We start from the raw sequence: 22,462 nt of genomic DNA, 5'->3' as shown, positions 1-22,462 counted from the left end.
TTTGACCTCCATCCACTCCATTTTTAATGTCTCAAGTAACCTAACAATTTCTTTTATTGATCGCTTACTCGCTGGCAGGCATTTTTGCAATTTCTTGTTTATTCCTCACACAACCCGGATTCCAGAGCCCACGCCCCAACCCCTGCCCTACAGAGAGTAGGATCCCAGACGCAGGAATTTCCTGAGCTAATAACTGAAGTGATACCGATGAGAAATGTCCACCCACCAAGTGATACCGATGAGAAATGTCCACCCACCCTGCCCCAAACACACAGGTGTGCGCACGCTTGTGCACACACACACACACAAACCATAAAGCCATTGCGCCGCTCCCTCATTGTCTGCCACAAAAGAGGGCCTGTGACTGTAAAAATTCCAGTGCAGGTCAGGGGGATTGGCAATTCCAGAAGGTTCTTGGTAGAGGGTGGGGCGCCTCCTGCCTCCCCCTCCTCCCCAACTTCCTCACTGCGGACTCCCCGGGGGCTCCTCTGAGCCATCCACCTAGATGAGTGTTGTTCAAACAGATAAGGATCCAGGGTCATAAAGGTTCAGAATTTTAATTACCTAGTCACAACGGGGGAAATATTTACCTAGGGCAAATACAACAGGTATCTGCGGATAAAAGGGAGTCTCCACCTCAAGGGAGCTGCAGAGGTAGGCGAGCCAAAGAATGTGAGCTGTCAGCACACAGAAATGTACATTTAGTTTTAAAAGAGCAGAAGGCAAGATGAACTGATCACAGCCACAGAAAGAGCACGTATCTGTGTGACGCATGTTGCCAGAAAGCAAAAGGAGATTAGAGAAATGAAGGTATGTCTCTGGGTTCTTTTTTGTCTTTTTTTTTTTTTTTCCCCCGGCCTACGTTATAGCACGACTCTGCAAACTATGGCTGGCAGGCCACACTCAAGCCATGGCTTATTTTTGAACAGACCTCAAGCTAAGAATGATTTGTACATTTGAAGAAGGAGGAGGAGGAGAAAAAGCGTGTCCAGCCCTGGATCATATAAATATATAATTATATAATCAGCCTTTTTCACTATGAATCTGCCGAACTCTAGAACACAAGGAGGCCAATGTATGAATATAAGCTTCCTGCATTTGAGAAGTATTACGCACAAACTGTGTAAAGAAAAAAATGTAAAATGCGTCTCAGTAAAGCCAAAAAAAAAAGATTAAAAACAAGAAATGTATTTTTAGCACTATATTACTTTTAGCATTTTTTAGCATTCATACCTCTGAGGAGCCCAGGGGAAAGACCACATTTTTTCTTGATCACGTTGTCAATGAAACCGTGAATCTGGGTGAAATTGATCTTTGAAAAGTATATTACTCCCGCAGTCTGCCACCAAAGGGACATTTACTCCTTTTTTTTTAATAAATTATTTATTTAGTTTTATTTGTTTACTTTTGGCTGCACTGGGTCTCCGTTGCTGTACACGGGCTTTCTCTAGTTGCGGCGAACAGGGGCTACTCTTCGTTGCGGCGCGCGGGCTTCTCATTGCGGTGTCTTCTCTTGTCGCAGAGCACGGGCTCTAGGCACGTGGGCTTCAGTAGTTGGGGCACGCAGGCTCAGTAGTTGCAGTTCGCGGGCTCTAGAGCGCAGGCTCAGTAGTTGTGGCACACGGGCTTAGTTGCTCCGCGGCATGTGGGATCTTCCGGGACCAGGGCTCGAACCCGTGTCCCCTGCATTGGCAGGCGGATTCTTAACCGCTGTGCCACCAGGGAAGCCCGGAACGTTTACTCTTGAAGAAAGCTAAAGATATATGTATGCATATAGCTGATTCACTTTGTTATACAGCAGAAACTAACACAACATTGTAAAGCAATTATACTCCAATAAAGATGGTAAAAAAAAAAAAAGCTAAAGAGGAGTGGTCATTACCAAACACTGCCACCACGCTGCGAAATGCAAGAAATGCAAACACTCGCCCTTGCTGTGTCAATGCCTAAACTGATGGATCCGTAGGAGAGCTGTAGTTTTACACCCTCAACATGGGGGTGGATTGATGTTAGCCAGGCAGAAAAATCTATAAATGATTCACAGAGCAGGAAGAGGAAGTGAGACCAGCCCTTACCAACTTTATGTAGATGATGTGGATAAAACGATGCCTAGTTTATGGCTAATGCCAGCGTGCTGTTTGCGAATGCCAGGGGATTTGTGGGTAGTAATTCACCGTAGGGTGACTGCTGTTCAGAATGGCTTCAGACGCATGCTAAAGAAAACCTTGATTGATGAGGAAGCGGCCACACAAACAATGCCTTCTGCAACGTGTCATTAGGGAACGTTCCTCCCAGGCACTTACGGAACGCACCAGCGGGCATGTGGAAACAATGTGAGCATGAATCATTAGGAGTTAGCCACCCAACGGATTTCTGTGAGCAAACTAAAATTATAAAGCTGTACTACGTGCAAATATAAATAAATCTGAAAATAGATTCAGCTTAGAATGCACGGTCGCATCAGAATGGATAAACCAGGCGTTTGGAACTCAGATTCGTCCCCCATCAAGTGAACGGATTCCTAGCCTATGACAGTAGCCTAGATAACTCCTAAAATATCTAAAGGTATGTGCCTGCCGCACCCAAGCATCCTGTGTGACTGCGAGACATGGAGCTACAGAGAGTCCTTTAAAATTCCCTCTTATGGCCCTGGTGACACACATAGATAGTCCTTCAGCTCTGGGACAGGATGGAGATGCTGGTCAGGGACTCCCTGGGAGAAAGAAGATGAGGGCCAGGCCTCAGGGCACTGGGGCCAGAGGAAGGATCTCTTGACCTCTGACCCTATGTGTCCATTGGTCTCTGAGTCCGTCTCTTCTCAGTTTACCTTGAATGTGTCCCCTTCTCCCTACTCTGATTCCAGTAGCAGGGCTTTACCATCTGCGGCCTGGAGTATGGCAAATAGCCTCTAACCTAGTTTCCTATGGCTCCTGTAACTAATCACCACAAACTTAATGGCTTTTTTTTAAAATTCACATTTATTATCTTACAGATCTGGAGGTCAGAAATTCAAAATGATTTCACTGAACTAAAAATCAAAGTGTTGGCAGCCTGTGTTCCTTCCGGAGGCTCTAAGGGAGAGTCTGTTTCCTTGTTTTTTCAGTTTCTAGAGGCCCCCTTCATTCGTTGGCTCGTGGCCCCTTCTCTCACCTTCAAAGTCGGCAGTGCAGCCTCCTCTTCTGCCTCTGGCCTCCTCTTCCGCCTCCTTCTCCCATGCGGAAGGACCCTTGTGACTGCACTGGGCCCACCCCAGTAATCCAAGATGGTCTCAGCATCAGCTGATTAGCAACCTTAATTCCATCTGCAGCCTTCATTTCCCTTTGCTAACAGGCTCCTACAGGATAAATTCCAGACTCTTCGCCTGGCCCAGGAGGCCCTCCTGAGAGCCTGGTCCTCCCCGGCGCTCTGGACTCAAATCCTGCTGCTTCCCCCACCTACGCTGGGGGTACAGCAGTGGACAAGGTTTGGAAATAAGATTGCCCTCCAGGAAATGCAAATCAAAACTACAATGAGGTATCATCTCACACCAGTCAGAATGGCCATCATCAAAAAATCTACAAACAATAAATGCTGGAGAGGGTGTGGAGAAAAGGGAAGCCTCTTGCACTGTTGGTGGGATTACAAATTGATACAGCCACTATGGAGAACAGTATGGAGGTTCCTTAAAAAACTAAAAATAGAACTACCATACGACCCAGCAATCCCACTACTGGGCATATACCCTGAGAAAACCATAATTCAAAGAGAGTCATGTAGGGCTTCCCTGGTGGCGCAGTGGTTGAGAGTCCGCCTGCCGATGCAGGGGACACGGGTTCGTGCCCCGGTCCGGGAAGATCCCACGTGCCGCAAAGCGGCTGGGCCCGTGAGCCATGGCCACTGAGCCTGTGCATCCGGAGCCTGTGCTCCGCAACGGGAGAGGCCACAACAGTGAGAGGCCCGCTAACCGCAAAAAAAAAAAAAAAGAGTCACGTACCACAATGTTCATTGCAGCTCCATTTACAATAGCCAGGACATGGAAGCAACCTAAGTGTCCATCAACAGATGAATGGATAAAGAAGATGTGGCACATATATACAAAGGAATATTACTCAGCCATAAAAAGAAACAAAATTGAGTTATTTGTAGTGAGGTGAATGGACCTAGAGTCTGTCATACAGATTGAAGTAAGTCAGAAAGAGAAAAACAAATACCATATGCTAACACATATATATGGAATCTAAAAAAAAAAAAAGGTTCTGAAGAACCTAGGGGCAGGACAGGAATAAAGAAGTAGACGTTGAGAATGGACTTGAGGACACAGGGAGGGTGAAGGGTAAGCGGGAACGAAGTGAGAGAGTGGCATGGACATATATACACTACCAAATGTAAAATAGATAGCTAGTGGGAAGCAGCCGCATAGCACAGGGAGATCAGCTCGGTGCTTTGTAACCGCCTAGAGGGGTGGGGTAGGGAGGGTGGGAGGGAGGCAAGAAGAAGGAGATATGGGGATATATGTATATGTATAGCTGATTCACTTTGTTATAGAGCAGAAACTAACACACCATTGTAAAGCAATTATACTCCAATAAAGATGTTAAAAAAAAAAAGATTGCCCTTCAGGTTAGGCTGGTAAATTCACAGATGGTAGATGGGGTGAGCTATCTATGGGGATGAAACAAGAGGTTGTCTCTAACTAGGAGAAAAGAATGCAGCCACACCCTACACTCCAGCAAGGTGATGAGGGAGTCATCTGGGGGGCAGGACCAGAACCTGAGTGTCGTGTAGGACGTGGAAATCTAACCTGATATCCTGTGCCAAAGAGGAGGGGATGGATAGCAGTGCGAGGGAGGCACAGAGGTCCTGAGCAGGGAGAAAAAGCAATGGAAGAACGCTTACTGGTTCTAAGTCTGTGCTCACTTCCCGACCTTCCTGACGCCCGTCCACAGGGGAGGATACGCCGTCTGGTCCACTAGCCTCTGATTGATTAATCCACCAACGTGCTTCTCATTGAAGCTCTCGGGTGTGGAGGCTCAGTTAGTGTGCAGCCGCCTTCGGGACATGGAGCCCTTCTCATCGTGTCCCTCAGGCAGGTCCTGATGCCACAGAACCACAAGGCAGACCCGGGCAGTGCTATCTAGGGACAACCAGGACCCACTTCTCATCTGTCTCCCGCCAGCCCAGAGAAGGGAGAGCAAAGGGTCAATCTCCTGATGCCACCAGCCCAGAACAGACCATCTTCCTGGCGGGCAGACCTCCTTCCTCGGGTGACACTTCCCTGCATTACCATGAGGCACACACATGAATATTTAAACAGGCAACAAACCCATGCTCTTCCCACCTCCACAGACTATAATGTCTCCCCTTCCCAAAGTCACTTGAAGACCCAAGCTCCATCCTCCGTGCCCTATGCAATGTTTGGGACATAGCTATACCAAAAAAAAAAAAAAAAAATTCATTATTTAACTAAAATTCAAATTTAGGGACTTCCTTGTGGTCCAGCAGTTAAGACTCTGATCTCCCAAGCAGGGGGCCTGGGTTCGATCCCTGGTCAGGGAACTAGATTCCACATCCCACAACTAAAGATCCCGCATGCCACGACGAAGACCCAGTGCAGTCAAATAAATATATATATTTTTAAAAACCTAAAAAAAAAATTCAAATTTAACCTGACATCTTGTATTATCATCTGCTAAATCTGGCAACCTTAAGATTCCTTCAAGACTCAGCTCCTAGGCTCTTCCTCTAGTGGCCAAGTTAAGACCCATCTGGAAACTAAGACAGTAGACTAAGTACATTACGGGACTGGAGAGCCTTTTTATTCCATCTCTACTTCCCGGTGGGACCTGCCATCACTCTCTGGCCAACCCATTGGAGGAAGGCAAGCACTTCATGGGCAGGAAGTTCTAACCAAAGTCAACACTTTCCCAAAAGTTAGAAGCTCATTGTTTCCCATTGCTCCCTTCTTCGTTCTTGTTTCTCATAGAGATGAGATCAGCTTAGGAAACTGGATTCTTTGAAACCACAAATCCATCTGAAATGTATTCGTTTCACGATCAATAAATTTCAAGACCTGATTATTTTGCAATTATATTGATGCTGAAAATGTTAAATATTAACCAGATAACCAAAAATTTATCTTTCGATATCTTACACCACAGACAAGAATTTCAGACTGTACCCCAGTGACCGGAAACTTTGAAAAATCCTTTGCCTGGGAATTCCCTCACTGTCCAGTAGTTAGACTGCAGGGAGTACGGGTTCCATCCCTGGTTGGGGAAACTTAAGATCCCGCCTGCCATGCGGCGCGGCCAAAAAAAAACAAAAGAAAAGAAAAATCCTTTGCCTAAAGAAGTGTATTGACTGACATGTTGAAAATAGCGGTTTTACTTCTGTAACTAAGGAAGAGAAAGGAGGGAGAGAGGAAGGGGAGGAAGAAAGGAGAGGAAGGAGAGAAGTTGGTGTTCTCTCTGGTACCTCATCATCTGGGGGCAGAAGTCAAACACTGACTCTGAAAAACAGTGTCAGAAAGTCGCTGCCCGTAGCCAACGCTCCCGGTAATTTTAACAACGCCAGGGAAGGGAGTAGTGAAAACCACCAAGACTGACCCAGCACAGATGCTTGATAGATGTTTACTGAGTGAATAAGTGAAGGACCACCACCCGAGCCCCATCGTTGCCAAAGCCCACTCTGGTTACAAACCCGATTCCCTTAGAAGTGAAGAAACGCACCAAAAAGAACTGGTGCAGCAGCCCTTCGTCCAGAGCCGGCCGGGACTCTAAAAGCCACCGCGTGGAAGGTATTCCTTTAATTGCAGGTGTTTGTTTCCTTTGGCACAGTGATATGTAATTTCCCATTTTTAGAACAATGCTCCCAAGAACAGTCACAAAAACAGCCTTCAGAGGGGGCGGATTTCTTCCTGGCCGAGGCTACAGCTCTGTAAAACAACAATAACAAAGGGATTTTTATTCAAAACACTGTTTGCATCTCTCCATAAAATCGGGAGGCCTTTTGTTAACTTTTCACAGGCTGAACAAAAAAGGTCCCCCCACCCCTTGGAAGAGCACCTCAACAAACTCTTACTTTGGGGAGGGGCCTATAGGGAAACGATTCCGCTGTGGGATCTGTTTGGGTTTTGACACGCCTCCCTCTGTGGGTTCCCGTGTGGCAAGGGTGGAAAGGAAGCTTGTAGAAGGCCAGTGTCTGTCCTTCGGGTGCCCTGTGCAAGTCTGAGGCCAGAAGAGGACAGTGTGTTCTTGAGAATGTGCCAATAGCAGGCCGAAGGAGGTGCGGAACCAGGGCGGGATGAGATGCACGCCCTCTGGTCTTAGCCATTAAGGAATCCCTTTCATCATCTCCAAACTGACTTTCTCCCTGCTTCGTAAACTCAGAAGAGTGGCTCCCAGATTTGAGGACTCCTTCACCCTCTTCCCCATCTACCTGCACCTTCCTTCCATCCCACCACCTCCACCCTGAGGTGCACCCAACTCATCTCCACCTGGACCCGCACGTTTCTCTCCTCACTGGCCTCCTGACCGAGTCGATTTCCCTCCCACGTGGGTGTGCACGTCCGGGCTTCCTCGTACACCTCCCTACTCAAAAATGTTCCACGGGGGTTTCCCTGGCGCAGTGGTTGAGAGTCCGCTTGCCGATGCAGGGGACACGGGTTCGTGCCCCGGTCCGGGAGAATCCCACATGCCGCGGAGCGGCTGGGCCCGCGAGCCATGGCCGCTGAGCCTGCGCGTCCGGAGCCTGTGCTCCGCAACGGGAGAGGCCACAGCAGTGAGAGGCCCGCGTAACGCAAAAAAAAAAAGAAGGTAGAGGGATTTGAGCTCCTGGAATATCAGGATACACGATGAAGTTCTCTTTAAAATATGGTATCTAAGGCTTCTGTGTTTGGGAGGAGTAGCAGGTGAAACAGAGAGCTTTGATGGTGAACCAAGAATCACTCTGAGGGCTTCCCTGGTGGCGCAGTGGTTGAGTCCGCCTGCCGATGCAGAGGACGCGGGTTCGTGCCCCGGTCCGGGAAGATCCCACGTGCCGCGGAGCGGCTGGGCCCGTGAGCCATGGCCGCTGAGCTTGCGCGTCCGGAGCCTGTGCTCCGCGACGGGAGAGGCCACAACAGTGAGAGGCCCGCGTACCGGAAAAAAAAAAAAAAAAAAGAATCACTCTGAGATCCCAAGCCGAGTGGCAAGAGCTTGGATTGTGGAGCTCAAGCCCCGGCCCCGGCACCTACTAGCTGTGAGTCTCAGACAAGCTAGTGAACCTCTCGAAGCCTCAGTTTCCTCACGTGTAAAATGAGAATAATCCCTGGCCGACAGGTGAGTTTGGGTGGATGAAGTGAAATAATCTGTATAAAGCACCTGGCACATAGAAGGTATTCAATACATTATTATTGTTGTTATTACTTCACTTGGACATAAGAATCTGCGTCTTTTCATTGTTTTTAATCGAAGCATAACATATATAAAGTACATAAAACTCACTCATCTTAAATGGACAGCTTGATAATTATTTACGTTTATATGCACGTGTATACCCACCACCCCAGTCCAGAGACAGACTATTTCTGCAGCCCAGAAAGTTCCCCCTTGCACATCTCAATCCATATGCCCACCAGCTACGACCATGATTTGACCCATATCTTTGCTTTGCCTCTTCTTGAATTTCATACGAATGGACTCAGACAATGTGTCTTCTGCCATGGTTGTGTGTGTAGCACTCCCTTGTATGAATGTACCACAACCTATGTCCCATCTTCTGTTGATGGGACTTGGAGACAACTCCTTTGCACATTCTTTTTTTTTTTTTAATCTTTTGTCCACACCACGTGGCATGTAGGATCTTAGGTCCCCGACTAGGGATCGAACCTGTACCCCCTGCCGCGGAAGCACGGAGTCCTAACCACTGGACCGCCAGGGAATTTCTCCTTTGAACACTCTGTACGTATCCTTTTGTCAGCTCAGGCACTGGGTTTGTGTACCTGGGAGTGGAATTACTGGGTTCTAGCCTGGGAAAGGTTTAGCTTTACTAGAATCTGCCCAACAATTTTCCTAAGCGGCTGTGCCGTTCCTACACCCCGCACAGCAATGCGTGAGGGTCCCAGTGGCCCCTTGTCTTCAGTGACGCCTGGGGCTCGCTCTCAGTTTTGCCATTCTGGTGGCTGTGTAGTGGGAGCTTCCTGTGGTTTTAATTTGCATTTTCCTGATGAGTAATGATGTTGAGCACCTTTTCATAGTTTCTTTGACCATCTGGATACGCTCTTTTGTGAGTGTCCGTGAGGTTTTTGCCCAGTTTTTATTGGGTCATTCGCCTTTTTCTTACTGATTTATAGTGGCTCTTCATTTCCTCTGGAAATGACTACTGTGCCAGTTACATGTACTGCAGACATCTTCTTCTGAGACTGAGACTCGCCTTCTCATGTTTTTAATGGTGCCTTTTAAAATTTATTTTTTATTGAAGTATAGTTGATTTACAATGCTGTGTTCGTTTCAGGTGTACAGCAAAGTGATTCAGACACACACACACACACACACACACACATATACACACATATATATTCTCTTTCAGACTCTTTTCCAGTCTACGTTATTACAAGATATTGAATATAGTTCCCTGTGCTATATAGTAGAGCTTTATTGTTTATCTATTTTATACATAGTAGCGTTTATCTGTCAATCCCAAACTCCTAATTTATCCCTCCCCTCCCTTTCCCCTTTGGTAACCACAAGTGTGTTCTCCATGTCTGTGAGTCTATTTCCATTTTGTAAATAAGTTCGTTTGTATCATTTTTTTAGATTCCACATATGAGCAACATCATATGATGTTTACCTTTCTTTGTCTGACTCACTTCATTTAGTATGATGATCTCTAGGTCCATCCATGTATGTGCAAATGGCATTATTTCATTCTTTTTTATGGCTGAGTAACATTCCATTGTAAATACATGCATATATACCCACATCTTCTTTACCCATTCCTCTGTCGGTGGACATTGAGGTGCTTCCATGTCTTGGCTGTTGCGAATAGTGATGCAATGAACGTTGGGGTGCATGTATCTTTTTGAATTAGCGTTTTCGTCTTTTCATGTTTTTCATGGTACCTTATTATGAAGAGAGCCTCCTAATTTTGATACAGTCCAATGTAGCCATTTTTCTTCTATAGTTAGAAGTGCTTTTGGTGTTCTCTTTTAGAAATGTTTACCTACCCCCGCGGTCATGAATACACTCTATGCTAATTTCTTTTCATCGTGTGTTCCTGGTGTCTTCCTCTCGAGCTGGAGAGAACTGAGTGGTTGTTAGTTCAATGAGGAGCAAAGGTCTCACAGAAAAAATGAAGCATGATAACGCTCACACGGTAATGACTGCCTAAGTCTTCGGACCATCCAACCTGTTACCTTAAAGCCACTCGGTGGCATTAACAGGCACCATTGCTGACTGGCTGCACTGCTGAAATTCCATAGGAGGAGCTGCAGAGGAGCGGCATCTTCCAGAGTGACCAAGGAAGGGGGATGGCAATCCCCCCAGCGCTGGTTTATACTCTCAGGCCAGCAGCTCGCTTTCACAACCCACACCGTGATCACCTTACAAACACATCCTTCTCCACCCTAGCGACGTTTTCTCTCCCCATTTATACACCTCTTTCCCATGCATTTCCTGTGCTCCCTGAATTTTCCCTTTCATGATCATTTGTCTAATCACTTATCATCTCGGGCGCATTTGTTATACATTTGCCTTTTAAATCATTTCTTTCCTTCTGGCTCTCCTTCCCTAAAGCAGGGTTTCTCAGCCTCAGTACTACTGACATTTTGGACCGGATACTTCTGTGTCGTGGGGGCCGGTGCCTACACTGTAGGATGCACGGCTCTCCCTGTTTCTCTCTTTTCCTTCCTACCTTTCTTCTCAGTGTCAATCAGGAGGCCCGCGGGAAAAGTGAGGGGGTGGCTGAGAGGTGAATCATAGCTTTCTCAAGCTCAAAGCGGCCTCAGATACGATCTAGCGCAACCTCCACTTTTACAGATGAGGAAACGGATTCGAGAGGGGGAGGGAGAGGATGCAACCGAGACGAATATGTGGCGGGCTGGGGGAGGGGAGGACGAGTGCCAGGCCAAACAGGAAAGTAAAATTCCAGGGCCTGAAGCAGTATTTCCAGTCCCACCGGGGAACCTGGGATTGCTTCCCACAGCTCGTTTCTTTCTCCAAGCTGTGAGTCCCATTCCAGAAACAACACGGGGCTGCTCAGATGGAGGTGCAGACCCAGATCCACCATGAGTGCCTGTCCCCGGGAGCCATGCCAGAGCCTCCAGTGGACACAGATGACCACCAGTTCCAACGGGGATGTTTCATGCTGACTAATGCCATGACTGCATCCTAACTTAATCCTATAATCATGAGGTAAATGATGGTCAGGCCACCGGGCCACACCTGTCCCAGTGGAGAAGTTACAGAGCAAGAGACCATGAGAGGGGGAGGGAACCCCAAGACCATGTCAGTCCTGGCCCTGTCTCCAGGAAGACAGGCGATGGGATGCCCAGGGCAGCCGAGAGCCGTCAGCCAGCATCTCTCAAGTCACGGTGGGCGTTAACACTTGTCGAGCCCTTACTGTGCACTGGACGCTGTTCTAAATACCTTGTGAATACATGAATTCAGTCCATCCTCCCCCGGAGACACTGTCATTCTCCCATGTTGGAGATGCGGGTATGGGGCCTGGGGAAACCTTGGTCAAGCAGCAGTTGCTCTCCTGGAGCATCTTTATGGGGTCACAAGTCAACACAAATCACCCTGCTCCTTACTTGTAGCTAATGTCAACCTCACCCCCCTCAGACACACCTGGACCCCCTGGTGTGTAAAAGCCTGGTGTGTAAAAACCAAGATATATATACACACAGTGGAATACTCCTCAGCCATAAAGAAAAGAATGAAATAATGCCATTTGAAGCAAAATGGATGGACCTAGAGGTTATCATACTAAGTGAAGTAAGTCAGACAGAGAATGACAAATATATGATATCTCTTACATGTGGAATCTAAAATATGATACAAATGAACTTATTTACAAAACAGAAACAGACTCACAGACATGGAGAACAAACCTATGGTTACCAAAGGGGGGAGGGGGGAGAGGGATAAATTAAGAGTATGGGATTAACAAGTACAAAACAGATATAAAATAGATAAACAACAAGGTCCTACTGTACAGCACAGAAAACTATATTCAATATCCTGTAATAAACTATAATGGAAAAGAATCTGAAAAAGTATATATATATATGTATATATATTTGACAAAGAATCTGAAAAATTATATATATATATATATATAACTGAATCACATTGTTGTACACCAGAAACTAACAGAATACTGTAAATCAACTATATTTCAATTAAAAAATTGTTAAATAAAAATAAATTTCAAAAAGAAAGCCTACACCAAGAACTTACGCAAAGCTCTGGGTGGCAGTCAAAATTTTAGTGGTACATGACGAATATTTTGTTTCGTTGTTTGTTTGGTTTTTTTTGCAGTACACGGGCCTCTCACTGTTGTGGCCTCTCCCGTTGCGGAGCACAGGCTCTGGACGCACAGGCTCAGCGGCCATGGCTCACGGGCCCAGCCGCTCCGCGGCATGTGGGATCCTCCCGGACCGGGGCACGAACCCGTGTCCCCTGCATCAGCAGGCGGACTCCCAACCACTGCGCCACCAGGGAAGCCCGATGACGAATATTTTTACTTTAACAGTTATGAACTTGTTTCAGTGCTTATTAGAAAAATTCTGGGTTTCATTTATGGTAATTACATAAAGATTTTTTTTTTCTAATTAAATGTAAGGTTTTTTTTTTAAGTACGGTTCTTAAAATAAATCTATTTAAAGACAGTTATTAAACAAATAGTATACGATGGCATGTGGATGTGGCAGAAATTGTGATGATGGCACTGGAGTGACTTAAGCTTGGGCAACCCTGCCCTGGTCTTGTCACATCTTGAAGACAGCTGACCCCTGCCCGAGCCCCTGCAGGGCTGTGCCTCCCCCTCCCTCCTCTTACGCTGACCTGCCGTCCTCAGAGCCTCTTTCTCAATAGACTTGAAGATCGTAATCCAGTGGCCCTCCGGCTGTCTCTGCCCCTTTCCACATGTGGGTCAGTCACTTTTGGATTCTCTCTGCTTTCTGGTGATGAAAGAGTAATCCAGCAAGGCCGCTAAATGAACTAAAATCCACAAATAAGAGGCCAAGTGTGATGACAGAGAGGAATGAGGAAACCCCACCCCATTCTTCGGACACAGTCCTCGGCCTTCTGCCCCCAGCTGGCCTTACGAGGCACCAGCTGGGGAAACGCCAGCCCCGGGGTCCTCCGCTGAGGACCCCTCCCAGGCGCTGGTCTGTGGGCTGGACGATGTGCTCGAGGACCCTGCACTCTCCACCTCCCGCTGGGGACACAGTGGCAGGGAGCAACCTCGTGGCTCCAAAATCAAGAGCCCACAGGGAGTCCCATGTGTTCGACGGCCCCCTCTGCTCACTCAGCCTCTGATGGTACTGCCTTCCTGGTGGTACAGGAAGGACTGCTCTTCCTTGTCAAATAGAGAAAGTTTTAAAAGAATACTCGTAAATGAGATTGGGAGGACTCACTCAAAGCCCCCGGGATATAATGATTAATAATAGGCTGGGATTTGAACCAGCCACCAAAACCCGGTGTCCCCAGAGATTCTCAGAAGACGGGAATGAAACGCTACCCGCCTGCGAGTGCCCGGCTGGCTGCTGCCTCCTTCTGGGCGCTGCCTCCCCCAGAGCTTGGCGGGTACCTGGCCAAGGAAGCCTGAGCCTCTGGGGCCATTGTTCTCCCTCAGAAGAGGATCTCAAAAGCAGAAGGAAATCAGAAACAGCCACACAATGAATACCAGATTCTCCTTTCTCCCTGCCTCGGCTGCCAAGAGATTAAGCAGGGCTGGCTGACAGCGCACCCCACCCAGCAGCTGTTCACCCTCCAGGACGTCCTCGCTACAGGAAAGGCTGTTCCCCCGGGCCTCACTGTTCTCTATTGATGTCCACAGTGTCCAATTTTCCTTCTCCAGATAGATGCTGGTTCCTCGAGGGCATAGACGCATCTGGGGTTTCCTTCCCACAGGGCACAACAGGGACAAGTTACAGGCGCTCTGTGTTTGTTGATTGAGTCGCTGATTGCCTCTGGGCACCCTCCTAAACACTTCACAGGTATAAACTCATTGACTCTCCACAGCCATCCCGTGCTGGAGAAACTATCGTTAGTCCCACTTTAGAGATGACGGAGTGGGGTCCAGGCGACCCAGCCAATGCGCAGGACTGATCCAATCATGGCAGCTTTCATGGGATCAAATGATTCTGTTCCTCACTTCTTACCAGCATCAGCCTCCCCCAGCGACTCCGTGAACGTGTGTGGAGCCCAAAGTCCTACCCCCACGGGCTGGTAAAGAGGGTGACCACACGGCAGACATGTCCCCTTCAGAACCCACACCCCGAGGCAGCATGTGATGGGGATGGACAGGAAGGAGATTCTGAAGAGGAGACACACAGAACTAGTGTCAGTCTTACCAACTCAGCATCTGAACATTCCTGCTAAGAATTTTTTCTTAAAAATGCGTTCTTTTTTCTGTTGGGGCTATTAGTCACTTCAACATAATATTGTGTGCTATGCCTCCTACGTAAGCAGACACGAGCTTCCGAGGCTGTGGAATATTGAGTTCATGCATCTAGTCAAACTGCTGTTTGCTTTTTGCTGCAGCCATAGCTACGATCTGAGTAAACAGAGGAGAAGGTTTGGCTCCCAGTTCTACGAGCTGGGCGCTGCGCCATCATCCCGTGAAACACAAGGGGAAGGATTTCAGAAGTGACAGGCCAGGGCTAATGGGGAAGAAAGTACCATCCTATTCCAGGGGCTACTGAGCAGGGTCCAAACTCCCCATAGAGGGGCGGTGACGGGGCAAGAAGGCATTCCCTTAATCCCTGTGAGAAGCCAGCACGTTTTATAACTGTGGGCAGCGGAGGGAGGAGACAAGCACCGTAACCCACCCCCCAGCAGATAAGCTCAGGCTTGGAAGATGCCCGCGAACCCCAGCTTGTAAGTGGGGGACCCTGACCTGGCTCCCAAATCCTCTGTGTGCAGCCCAGGACTCTCCCTCTCCGCCCTGCTGCCCGTCGGCTACAGGATCTGGCAGCTCCATGCTGTGTGTGAAGTGACCTCCACCCTCTGGATTGCATCATGCAATAGCCATGCCCCTGACCACGTCCTGGGTGGCTGCGTCCATCTGAACAAGAAAACTCAGGGATAGGCTTTGTCCTTGGACCTTCCGGTGTACGACCACAGGAACGTGATCTGTCTCTTTAGAGTCTATTATATCAGATGTTAAAATGATGGGTTGATGGAAAGATCAATATCATGAATTCAATCTCTAAGTGAGCCCATTGTCACATCAAGGAAAATAAGGAATCTCTGTCTCTCCTGGGAGTCTTCACCATCCTCCCCACTTCCCTCCTCCTTCCCCCCAGTCTCAGAAGGCATCTGAGTCTCTTCAGAAAAGCCTCCCCACTTGTTCCAGTAACAGCCACCACCTCTTGTGCACTGATCCCATTCCCATACTTCTTTCAGAGCACAGGAATCAACGACCCCATCTTGCTTCAAAATCCCTACCCTCCCTCTCCTGCTGGCTTCTTTTGCTCCGCCTGTAAACATCTTCAAGTCTGTCCCGGATGAAAAGTCAGACCTCCTGTGTCTGCCTCCTGTGCCCAGAGACCGTCCCATCCCTCCTCTTCGCTTTAACTCCAAACTTCCTGGTAGCCCACTTTCATCTCCTGAGCTTCTCCCAGGGATTCCTAAGCCCCTGCCGGGTGCAGCCCAGCCCGGCTACTCGATGGGAACTGCCTCTCAAGGGCCACAAATAGTCTACAAGCATCGAATCCAGCGGCCACTTCTCAACACCCATCCCATTTGACCTCTCCGTAGCAGTGAAGCCAACGGAAAAGACTCTTCCTTGTGAGATGTACTTGGGGCCAGCACTGCTTGTTGCTGACTCAAAGCCATTTCCCTTCTCCTTCGCTGGCAGAATCCCAGCTTAGTTCAAGGACAGGAAAGAGATTCTTTTATTTCAGCAAGATGGGCACAGCTTCTGGTCCAAGGGCAGCATGGGTCCTTTCTGACCAGCGGGATATAGGGGGAGATAAATGGGGGTCTTCTGGGGACAACCCCTCTACCACCACCCACCCCCACCAATACGAGGGAGCCGTGAGGACAATGTCTGCCCAGGTTGCTCCCTTTTCTGTCTTTGAACTCAGTCGTGTGAGGATGTGATGCCTGAAGCTGAGGGGAGATCAAAAGGACCTCAGTGGCACTGACTGGAGATTTGCTACTGACCATCTCAACCATGAGAAAAAGAATCCCTCTTACTCACAGACACAGAAAACAAACTAATGGTTACCAAAGGGGAAAGGGGGTGGGGGGAAGGATAAATTGAGAGGTTGGGATTAACATATACACACTATGTATAAAATAGATAACCAACAAGGACCTACTGTATAGCACAGGGAACTACACTCAATATTATGTAATAACTTATAAGGGAAAAGAACCTGAAAAAGAATATATATATTCTGAATTGCTGTGCTGTGTACCTGAAACTTACACGATATTGTAAATCAACTATACTTTAATTTTTTAATTTTTAAAAATAATCCCTCTTGTCTACATCACCACTGGACACTTTTGCTGTTACCTGCAGCCAAAAGTATACCCTACCAATGTGGTACTCCTCTCTTTTTACTGACACTACCTCCCTATCCCTTGGTCTCAAGTCCCCTTGACAGCCCCTCTGCCACCCCTTGACTATCAGCGTTCTCCTGGCCCCCTGTGCTCCTTAAGCGCATAGCCCCATCAGCCACCTGTTCATCGATTCAACAAATGCCTGTTGGCACCTTCTCTGTGCCAGGCTGCCCTATAGGCTTGCCACTCCAGTGGGGGAGACAAACAATGAACAAGATGAACAAGTGAAAATGTCAAGTTGTGAACAGTGAGTGCTCTGAGTGAAATGATTGGCTAAAGAGGATGATGAGGGGCTTCCCTGGTGGCGCAGTGGTTGGGAGTCCGCCTGCCAATGCAGGGGACACGGGTTCGATCCCTGGTCCGGGAGGATCCCACGTGCCTCAGAGCAGCGAAGCCCATGCACCACAACTACTGAGCCTGCGCTCTAGCGCTCTCGAGCCGCAACTGCTGAGCCCACGCGCCTAGAGCCCGTGCTCCGCAACAGGAGGGGCCCCCGCAATGAGAAGCCTGCGCACCACAACGAAGGGTAGACCCCTCTCACCGCAACTAGAGAAAGGTCCACATGCAGCAACGAAGACCCAGCGCTGCCATAAATAAATAAAAATAAATAAAGAGGATGACGAGAAGGATGTTGAGTCTCCTTAGGTCTTGGGCAGGGAGCTGAGAGGGAACACTTAGGCTGAAGTTTGAAGGATGAAAAGAAGCTGGCCGTGCAAAGATGACAGTGGGAACCACGATGGACCCAAAGAAGGAAAGACTTGGCACGTCACGGGGACCCCAAGGAAGCCAGTGAGGCCAAAGAAGAGTGATGGGAGGTGGGAAGTCAGATGAAGGTGAGATCCAGGACAGAAAAGTGTGAGCCATGGGATGGTGGTGATTGTCATGCTAAGTGCAGTTGGAAATCACTGGGTAAGAGGATGAACAGTCAAATTTGTGTTCCTAAAACAAATGCCTGGAATTTGGAGCCAGAGTGGAAGCAGGAGCCCAATGTGGACTCACAGTCTCCCAGGTGAGAGAGGGTGGTGGCTTGGCCTTGGATGGTGGCAGTAGAGATGGAGAGAGGTGGTGTGTTTCCTTTGTGATGTAGTCCCAAGATGCACATGATGGGACTTGCTGGTGAGTGGGATACAAGGGATGGGGAAAAGGGAGGCATGGAGGATGACACTCATATGTTCTACCTTGGACACAAGGGAGAGTAGCGCAATTTACTGAGATGGAGAAAAGAATGTGGGAATGAGGGAGGCAAGCCATTTTTGGAGTTTCATTTTGGAAATGCTGAGTTTGAAATGCCTCCAGAGACATCCAAGTGAAGGGGGCAAGGCTGGAGCTCAAGGAATTGAGAATTCGGAGATTATCAGCCTAGAAACGGTCTTTAAAGTCACAGGAATTGATGCGATCCATTGAGTAAAGCATAGAAAGAATAGAATAGGGCTTTTCAAGTTAGAAGCATCATTTATTTTTCACTTCCTCTCTTCTCTTCATGTGTTAGAATGCCACATCCTATTAGTTCTAAATTCAGAACACTTCTTAAAGCTGTCCTCTCTCCCTTGCCATGGCTCGTGCCCTTCCAGCCTTCACCGTGCCTCCCCTGGAGATTTTCAACCAACACCTGGCCTTTGGTCCCTCCAGTTCACCCTTCACTCTGTCACCTGTGGGGTCTGCCTCTGCTCAGCTGGAGCAAAACTGAAACCAGAGCGTCCAGGAGGGGACTGCAGAGAAGCAGTCATGGAACGACACCAGGCTGGAATGGCGTCACCTAGACCTGAGCTGGAGAGGCACCAGCAACAGAGAGAGAACCAGGTGCCCAGGTCAGTAACCACGGCAACCGGGGAGGGCGCGGCAGATGCTGGCCATACATCCTATTAAGCATCCATCTCTGGCCGGGGTTGGCTTTATTGGCACAGTTCACTCACACCAGCCAATACCCAGCATGCCAGGGGGCCCTCTCTAAAGCAGACAATAGCAACAGTAACAAAAATAGCAATGGCTAACGTTTATTGAGCACTTACAACGTGCCAGGCACCGTGCCAAACACTTCACATATGGTCCCTCATTTAATAACACAACCCTATCTACAAGGCAAGGGGAAAACTGAGGCTAAGGAAGAACAGCTTGTAGGGGGTGGGGGGGCTGGAACTGGATGCAGGCAGCCCCTCTCTGGAGCCAGAGGTCCTACCCACGATGCTGCACAGCCTGTTCCTTTGCATTGTCTGCAGAGGGGGTTAGTGGATTAAGGGTCTGTTAGATTCCTGTAGTTTCTTGCTAGTTGCTATTATTTGAGGGGTGGGGAAGGTGGGAAGGAACTGGCAGAACAGTCTCCTAGCGACTGCCTCATTAGAACCATCACAGTCCCTGCCATGTTTTTATCTTGGAGACCCAGCTAGTCAATAGCAGAGCCAGAATTTGAACCCAGGACTTGAACTTGGCACTGCACCACTGTCTTCCAAGAAGGTCACAGTCTGGTGTCCACAGGAGGGGAGAGAGCCCTCAGGGGGGTTTCAGCTCACCCAGAGGAGTGGGGACTGGAGGAGACTGGAAGCAGGAGCTGGAGTTTGAATTGTAGGTCCGGATGTAGGGGCGCTGCTCCTGGAACACATCTCAGCAAGAGGACTGTGTCTAAACGCACTGCCATGTGCCCAGTCAGAAGCTCTAAGTTAACTCTGAGGCCACCAAAGGGTTTGGAAAGGATACCATCTTCCACCACCAGGCAGCACCCTCAGAATGACCATGGACAGAGAGACTGTGGAAAACCAAACCATCGAAATAACAACGCGAGGCGTGAATAACAAGACATCAGGAACTATGCTCAATATTTAGTAATAAACTATAAGGGAAAAGAATCTGAAAAAAAGAAAAAAAATATATATATATATATCTGAGTCACTTTGCTGTACACCTGAAACTAACACAACATTGTAAGTTAACTATACTTCAATTAGAAAAAGAAAAAAAAAGGACATCTCTGCCACTTTATCCTTTGGCATCAGGGACAAGGGAGCATCCCCGAACCCAGAGGATAAGTGAGCCCTTTACGGCCACCCGACCTCCAGGTCCTGTTCCACCAACCCTATCACTAAGGGCCCTTGAGGACACCAGAGCATCACTTCACCTTAGAATAAGGCTTAGTTTGTAAGCGACAGCAGTGACAGCTGCCCACCAAGAATAAGGACAGGGCTACTTCCTCACCGCCCGGGGCCAGAACATCAGAGCCGCAAGGGGCTTTAGTGATGGTCCCCCTCAGTCCCCTCACCAGAGGGGTCACCCGGTGCAGGGGTGTTTTGAGACAGGAGAGTCTGATGCGAGCCTCAGGCGATGGCCATTTCTGGCAACTAACCCACTCTCTGTGCAGACCCCCTGCCAAAGCATGCCACGTCAGCCCTCATAATGAACAAAGCCAAGCTTTGTAAGCACTGAATGACTTTGGAGGGTGGGAGGAGGGAAAAACATTGGCCAGTACTCACGTTACTCACTTTACAGCTCTGATTTCGTTCCCCTGCGTATCAGAGGGAGTTCTGGCTCTACCTGGCTCCTGCCTGTGTCAGAAGAGCAGGAGCTGACTCTGTCTCCTCCATTTCCCCAAGCCTAGCAGGTGTGGAACCTGAACCACCTGCCCCAGACCCACCTGGGGGCCTGATCACATCAAATTCCTGCCCCCCCCTTCAGATCTACTGACTCAGACCCTCCAGGATGGGGCCCAGGAATCTGTATGTGTCCAGAACCCCAGCTGATTCTGAGACTCACTGCCCTGCTGACTCCTTTATTTAACCGTGGCCCGTCCCACTGGGGAAATCAGCCAGGCCCTGATGGGGACCACAGGGAGGGGAACCAACCAGCCTGGTGTGGACTGAGGGCTTTCCTGGGACATGCGACTTCCAGGGCTAAAGCCAGGACAGTCCAGGGCAAGCCGGGATGCCTGGTTATCCTATAGCCCCTTCAAAACCCCACGCAAGGACGCATCTCCAAATCACTCGTACTTGGGATTGGAACGGCGTTGGGATGCTCTCAGAGCCGAACGTGAGCGCGGGCGATATGCTGAGATTTCACAACGCTTCAAAGGAAAAAAGGAAGTCAGAGCGCGAGGGACTGACTCAGGGGCTCTAGAGAAGGGCCCATCTTCCCCAGACTGCCCCTCCCCAAAACCTACCATTGCCACTGTGTGCTGAAAGAAGCACACACCTACGCTGAGCTGACTGTTCCCTCAGGATCAGAGGGGCCACCCTGGGCAGGAGGAGGTCATGAGAATCATGGGGTTCAGAGGAGAACCAGAACGTCTCCTGGAGATCAGACAGCCCTAGTCCCCCATTTCTCGGATGAGAAAACTAAGGTCCAGAGGACCACATGATTGGCAGGGTCACACAGCTAACAGCCCAAAGGTGACCTCAGTCTTCCTGTTCTCCACACTCCTCCACAAGCCCTTCTGCTGGGCAAAAAAAAATGACCCGTGCAGGAAGGGAAACTAGAAATATTAATTGAGGAGGGGGCTGGACGCATAGACTGATCAGAGCGAAAGAGTGTGTGAGGGATCATGGTGCTCTAACCCACGTTACAGATGAGGAAACTGAGGCACACAGAGGTCCAAGGTAGTTCCCACGGTTACATACAGGAAACCTGTCTTGCAGGTCACTTAATGCCTGTCCACAGTGGCTATAGAAGTGGATTCGCCAGCAGATCTTAAGGTTTGCTGTACCTGAAATGAGGGACTCACGTGACAGTGTCCAGCAGAAATGTGGGCTGGACCACAAAGAGCTGGACACTTGGATCCAGAGACCCTGTCCCGAAGCCTTCAGCCTGGGAGAGCTTTCCAGAAAGAGTGCATACCCAGGCCAAGTGGGGCTTACCTTGGAGAGGGCATCGGGGGTGACGCCCACTTTTCCCTTTCAACAGTTTTGAGTTGTCTGAAATAATTGGTAAAAACTTGGCTTTTTTGTCATATCTTTAAAAAATGATCATACAGCCCAGGGAACAGTATTCACTATCTTGTAATAAACTATAATGGAAAAGAATTTTTTTTTATATATATGTGTATATATGTAACCAAATCACTTTGCTGTACACCTGAACCTAACACAGTATTGTAAACCAACTATCCTTCAATAAAAAAAGAAAAAAATGATTCAAGGGAAAATAAGCCTTTCTTTAGTGGATAGAGAAGAGCAGGAAGCTAAGCCCTGAGCTTTGGAAGCAGAGAGGTGAGGACAGTGGGATTTTAAGGTTGAGGATGAGATTACAGAAAGAAGATCAGGGCTTCCCTGGTGGCGCAGTGGCTGAGAATCCGTCTGCCAATGCAAGGGACACGGGATCGAGCCCTGGTCCGGGAAGATCCCACATGCCGCGGAGCAACTAAGCCCGTGCACCACAACTATTGAGCCTGCGCTCTAGAGCCCGCAGGCCACAACTACTGAGCCAGTGTGCCACAACTACTGAAGCTTGTGCACCTGGACCCCGAGCTCCAAAACAACAGAAGCCACGACAATGAGAAGCCCGCGCACCGCGATGAAGAGTAGCCTCTGCTCACTGCAACTAGAGAAAGCCCACGCACAGCAGTAAAGACGCAACACAGCCAAAAATAAAAAGTAAATAAATAAATAAATTTATTAAAAAAAAGATAAATTTATTAAAAAAAAAAGAAAGAAAGAAGATCAAAGGATCCCCCACTAACTGGAGGGAAGGTGGTTGGGATGTCCTGGAGAGGGGGTGTCTGTATC

At 48.6% G+C, this 22,462-nt stretch overlaps 1 protein-coding gene across 2 annotated transcripts in view; it reads right to left on the bottom strand.

The window, feature by feature from the left end:
* AHNAK (AHNAK nucleoprotein) overlaps nucleotides 1–22,462 on the bottom strand; it is a 118,694-nt gene that overhangs the window by 19,781 nt on the left and 76,451 nt on the right. The window contains exon 6 of one of the 2 annotated variants that reach the window (XM_067748719.1): nucleotides 6,593–6,913. The exons of the other annotated variant lie outside the window; for it this stretch is intronic. Coding sequence (XP_067604820.1) covers nucleotides 6,906–6,913 — 8 coding nt within the window. The 3' untranslated portion in view covers nucleotides 6,593–6,905. Of the gene's footprint in view, nucleotides 1–6,592; nucleotides 6,914–22,462 lie in introns of those variants that run through there. 2 annotated transcript variants of the gene reach the window in all.

Source organism: Pseudorca crassidens, chromosome 9 (assembly GCF_039906515.1).
Source record: "Pseudorca crassidens isolate mPseCra1 chromosome 9, mPseCra1.hap1, whole genome shotgun sequence".
NCBI classification, from domain to species: Eukaryota; Metazoa; Chordata; class Mammalia; order Artiodactyla; family Delphinidae; genus Pseudorca; species Pseudorca crassidens.
The sequence above is the reverse complement of the archived record's forward strand: the minus strand, read 5'-3'. Positions and strand labels throughout refer to the sequence as shown.